The sequence below is a fragment of the Tuber melanosporum genome (genome assembly GCF_000151645.1).
Source record: "Tuber melanosporum whole genome shotgun sequence assembly, scaffold_5, strain Mel28".
NCBI classification, from domain to species: domain Eukaryota; kingdom Fungi; phylum Ascomycota; class Pezizomycetes; order Pezizales; family Tuberaceae; genus Tuber; species Tuber melanosporum.
The window spans coordinates 759164-764614 of NW_003299095.1; the positions used below are offsets into that span (position 1 = coordinate 759164).

General features: G+C 49.8%; 2 protein-coding genes; one reads left to right on the forward strand and one right to left on the reverse strand.

Annotated features, from left to right (window-relative positions):
- Window positions 1-203: 203 nt before the first annotated feature.
- GSTUM_00008783001 (uncharacterized protein) lies at window positions 204-617 on the forward strand (the record flags this gene model as incomplete). XM_002840275.2 has 1 exon in its annotated part: window positions 204-617. Exon 1 carries the CDS (start codon window positions 372-374, stop codon window positions 615-617), a length of 246 nt encoding a protein of 81 aa, XP_002840321.1. The 5' UTR covers window positions 204-371.
- A 27-nt stretch (window positions 618-644) lies between these two features.
- GSTUM_00008784001 (uncharacterized protein) lies at window positions 645-5451 on the reverse strand (the record flags this gene model as incomplete). XM_002840276.2 has 3 exons in its annotated part: window positions 645-4719; window positions 4789-4946; window positions 5037-5451. The coding sequence occupies 3 exons, from the start codon at window positions 5449-5451 to the stop codon at window positions 1231-1233; spliced, it is 4062 nt and encodes a 1353-aa protein (XP_002840322.1). The 3' UTR covers window positions 645-1230.

A 5451-nucleotide genomic window follows, 5' to 3' on the forward strand; every position in this document is an offset into this window, starting at 1 on the left:
GGAAGGTTAGACATATCACTTACAGGCCGCACCGCATAATTTTAATGACCGGGTGGTTGGAAATCGAGCCTATTAGCGTTGCTACACTTTGACCTCACCGTAAGGTACTCTATATTGTCCCAGTCGTACCCAAACACCTACGATATCCGATCTGTGTCGATTTTTCCCGCCACTTGCAAACCACGCTGATGGACAGAGAATAGAAATAGAAAACAGCAACTTATATTCCTGGTCTAATGCAATCCGTGGCCAAGAACCAAGCTAGCAACAGACGGGGAAATGAGCGTATGTAGAGAAAAAGTTGAAGAAACGTAGCAAAATTAATAACACCATTCCCAAACGCCCACATTTTTCATTCCCTCCCACCCCGTATGGTAGCCAACCTCCCTCACCGACCGATCTGCTCATTCAGTAGACCATCACTCACAATTGCACTACTGGAACTAACCACCACCACCTCCACAGCAAACCCATATCATCACTCAATTTCATACATACCATACCATATCCCGCACTCGCAAGCAAAATTCTCAATGAAAACGAAAAGCAAGACGCAAGACACAAAACAAAACAACAGACGTAAAAACCTAATGAGAATTTTTGAAGAAAAAAGCTAAACACTATAAAGAGCGACTCCAACCCTGAAAAACGCACAGGCAAGAGGAAGGTTGGGAAAAAAAAAGTTTGAACCCATAAACCAGATATTACGGCTCCTATCGTAAGGCCTTTGAAACCGTTTTTTTTTTCCCTTTCTTTCCTCCCCGCGCTTCAAGATGCATAGAAAGACAGGACAGAGACAAGAAAATACAAGGTAAGTTTTAGTTAGTTCCGGGAAAGACGAGAAGGGAAAGGAAAAGCAGAATGTATAAAGTAGAAAGTAGAAAGAGCCTGGACATGCTATCATACTGATGAGACAAGAAACAAAACGACAACGAGCCGAAAAAAAGAAAGAAAAGAAAAGAAAAATAGGAATAAGTTTTTTTTCACTGTTTCACCATCTCTCCTTCAATCCCCCTCCTATCCTCCCATCCCTAACTCCCCTTTTTATCGCGCCATTGCAAGAAGATTGAACAAAAAAAAAAAAGAAAGCCCAGCAAATAATAATGTTTGCTCGTGACAAAGCTCCAGAGTCCAAAATGTATGGAAAAAGAAAACACCCCGACAAGAAAAATAAAAATGAAGAGAAAAGGGAAAAGGAAACGAAAAGGCCATGAATAGCTCAGTTACCAACTACCTTGCGAAACCGCCTTGGCCAGGTTGCTGCTGGCCGTATTGTGGTTGCCCGTAGGGTTGACGGCCAAAATATTGTTGTTGATACTGCTGCGATTGCGGCGGTTGCTGGGGGTATCCAAAACCTGCCTGTTGCTGTTGTAAAGGCAAGTAGGGTGCGCCACCATATTGAGTAAATCCGGGACTCTGGCTTCCCATGCCCCTGGGAGATGAGCGCTGGCTAGACTGTTGTTGTTGTTGTTGCTGTTTTTGCTGTTGTTTTTGCTGCTGTCTCTGAGCAATGGCTTGCTGGACAGTAGCACTATCGGAGCTACCGCCATGCGTCCACGATTCCCTCATTTTGCGCTTCTCTAGTTCTCTAGCCTCAATTGCTCCCAGAAGCCCCGCTCGGTGAGGCAGCTGCTTGTGTTTCGCATTATCAATATATAACAATGTTGAGCCCGTTTGCTTTGCAACATATTCCTGTTCTCGTGCGGAGAGATGGTTTGATATATCCACAGCGCCAGAGGCCAATCCATTTGAGGCGAATGCCGCCTCTCCGCCGCGAGAAGCAGGTCGAGGAAGGTGCTCAGCAGAAGGATTGCGGCCGCTTGTTGGTGAAGTGCCCGAAGTCTTCCGCTGATGGACATATCTGCTTCTTGACTGGTGTTGGGCGGCAGCGGCTGCCGCTTTTTCGGCAACATATTGCTCTGCATTGTCTCTCCTGTCTGGGCTTCGCCCACCCCCAACTTGAGCCATTCCAGGCTGCCACACTACGCTCCTGCGCTTCGACTCTCCACTCTCTGACCCATGTGACCCCGCCCTCTCATGCACAGAATCGGGGGACGGTCGATTCCAAGACTCTCGTCTCTCCTCACTAGCACCTGAAGATCTTGAAGGCGCACGATTCTGGCCCCAAAGGTCTCCGCTAAGGCCCATTGACTGACGTCGAGGGTCACCACCTATTAAAGTTCCATGGAGTGAATGGGGGCCTTGCTCATCCTGGTCTATAATCTGCGCGTTTCCCCTGCTGACACCCCTGGATTCGGCGGAGAGAGTACGTCCGTGATTGATCGTCGTTCCAAAGTCAACCTTGGGTATCTCAGGGGAGTCTTGGATTTGGCCAGAGGTGCTAGGACGATAGCGGGCATCTCCAACCACAACCTCTGGCTCCGATGCCCCCCCAACTACCTTCATAACTCCAGCCCTCGGCATGTCAGCGTCACGCTTCGGTGGTTCCTCGCGTGTAGTATGAATACTAGAATAATCTGGCTCATCATCATCTTCATATTCACTTCCGCTGTCAGTAAGCATTCGCTGCATCCGTTGAGCCCGTTTTCGATCAAGGGTATCTTCATCGCCCGTCCCATGGTCCGTTCCGATCCTATTCAAGGCTTCATCGCTTATCATGTGCTGGGCAAGACTTGCGAGTTCTGCACTAGTGGGGGAATCGTCGGCGGCTGCGGAAAACTGTTCAGGTGGAGGTTTTGTGCCGACGTTTGTCTGAATGCCTGGGACCGTTGGATGGTTAATTCGTTTGAACAGGGCGTTTGCAGGGATTGGTGGCGGCGGCTGGGGATCCGAACCTGCCGTGATTTCACGCCCGCTAGTAAGTTGGACGGGTGTCGGCACATCTGTGTCTTGCCATGAAAACCTTGGAGGCTTGGCCTCCTCCACTCTAAGGCTCTCGGCTCTACTGAGAGGGGGAGGGTTCATGGATTGTACGGACCCAACAGGATGTTTATGGACGGGTGGTGGTGGTGGCCTGTTAGCATAACCTTCTTCATAGGCTTCTTTCCTGTCATTGGTTGGCGGTGGGCCAGCAAGCAGAACTTGTGAATATTGTGGAGCAAATCCTGGGGGAGGTTCGATTAGAGATTGGTATGGAAGGTAACTCTGAGCCGTGATTTGGGACTGCTGACTGGGTAAAAGCGGGGGTGGGGGAGGAGGATACATTGCGCTTATTTGTTTCGATGTTGGGGCAGACCCATTTGACATTAAGGATGGAGGGAATGCTGATGGTGGTAGAGCTGGGTCCGCTCCAGTGGTATTGCCACTCCTTAGAGGCATCCCATCAAACAAGTTACTCTCGGTGGAACGTCTGGGTAGATCCTGATCTTGATGAACACCCAATCCTACCTGCAAGTCATGTGACGGCCCTTGCGACCTCATTTGTGGTAACATGTGCGGAGGTTTTGAGCTTGGGGAATGCATCATTATGGGGGTAGCCGGTACTAGGTCTGGCGACGGCTGGCTGGTCTGCTGTTGAAGGCGACGAGCAGAGGGATCAATAGCACCCTGGAATAAACTATCATCGGAGGAGGAATCACTTCTCCCAGTAGGTAGTGCTTGGTCGTAGCCTTCTTGTCTCTCAGCCATGGATCCTAAAGACGGAGGACCTCGCTGTTGTCTCTGGTATTCCAAATAACCTGTGGATTCGGAAGTAGAGCGCTGATGATAAACCGCGGAAGTTAAGGGAGGAGTGCCCATAGGGACATGCTGGGGAGGAATCTGTGATGCGGGTATAGGCAACGAAGATGACGATCCCGAAGAGTCATCCCGGAATGTCACACCCGGGAATCTCTGCCCAGCCGGAAGACTGGTTCTTGGTCTTGCACGAGTCGCCCCATTCTTTATCTTTGCCGCTGTCAACTCCTTCAACTTCAGTCTCCACTCTGATTCTGAATTGATCGATCCACCTTCTGTCACGATCAGTCCCACAATATCCTCCACCTGTAAATATCCGTACTGTCGCTCCCTTGGCATAGCAAACATCAACCCCTTGGGATCGTCAACGCCTGCAATAAGTCTCCCCGGACGCCCATATAGCCCAAACACATCGAATGTGGGAAAGAGCCAGCGGAGCATTATCTCGAACCCACTAACAGCGGGGTGGGATTCGGGCATTACAAAGACGAACCCCTCACTAGTTGTTGGATGATCTGAATTTATTGTAATTTTTCCCTCAATCTTAACCAAAGTGGACTGCTCAATGAGCGGTTTTGATTGCGGGTAGATTGCATAGGCCGAGAAAGCGTCCGTGATGGTTGCTATCGGCTGTGATTTTTTGCTCTTCTTGTTCTCGTAGAACTTTATATCGCCTTTGAGAAACGGAACAGCATTATAAGCAGACTTGTTTGCCTTTTTCAGGATTGCCTTTTGCCTCTTGACGGATTTCTCGTCCGGCGGTGTGATAACAGCCCAACACCTCCTCCAAGGGGTTCCCGCTCCGAACCGAACCCGGGCCCAATCCTCATACTTGAATCTGGCCCTCTCCATTATGGTATTAATACTATTTAATGTCTTGCCCTTCCCCGCGATCAAAGCTCCGGTGTAAGCCTCCTGTAGGCAGGAGTGCTCAAACATGCATAGCCTGATCCCAGCCGTCCATTGTGTCAGGGAGTGGTGTGAGTTGAAATGGAAGAGGTATCGATTTCGACCAGCCGTAGAAATACTGAGAACGTTTGTGAGAGGAGGCACATCCGGCGACCTTGTCGGCAAAGTGTCAATCTATTGGGCGGAAAGTGGCTGGATCAGCAATAGGTCATGACTAAAGGGAATCAGGGGATAAATAGCCACCATCTTGATCGAAGCATCGGTAAGATTGAGGTATGTCGGCACAACTTCGCCATCGTGACCTGCGGCGTCGAGCTGAGTAGCGTCCCATAGCGATAGTACAGTTCCTACAAGCTGAGCAAAACACTCAACCCACGACCTGTCCTGGCTCGGTTTACCATCTAACCAAAGATCACACGAAGAATTAGTACACAGGCCACCCCCCCCCATCTGCTCCACCAAAGCGACAAGTGGGAAGGCACTGTAAGTACCTGGATTCAGATCATTCAACTTCAAAAAATATCCTTCAGTATAAATCTTCTTGGAATGACTGTTCAAAAAGGTGAATACAGGCTGCAGTTCGGGTAACGTGTCTTGCTCAACTTCGAGAAGCGGCGGCTGGTAAGGCTGAACGATACTCATCGGCCTAGAGCTTGGCCTCGAACTCCTTGATGGCGGCGGTTGTGGGGAATCCCGAGATAGACTCGCGGTGTGAGCTTCGGATATAGAGGTAAAGGTGTCACGGCTTATCTTTGTACCCTCTTTCCCGGTCGGTGATTTCGACGAGAGGAGGTTTCCAATGGACGCGGACCAAGCTGCGATTGCACGGCGGCTATTGTTAGCAAGACCATTTTTGGATCTCGTTGCTAGGGGTTGCTCGAGCGGCTTACACCGGGTGCGAGCCAT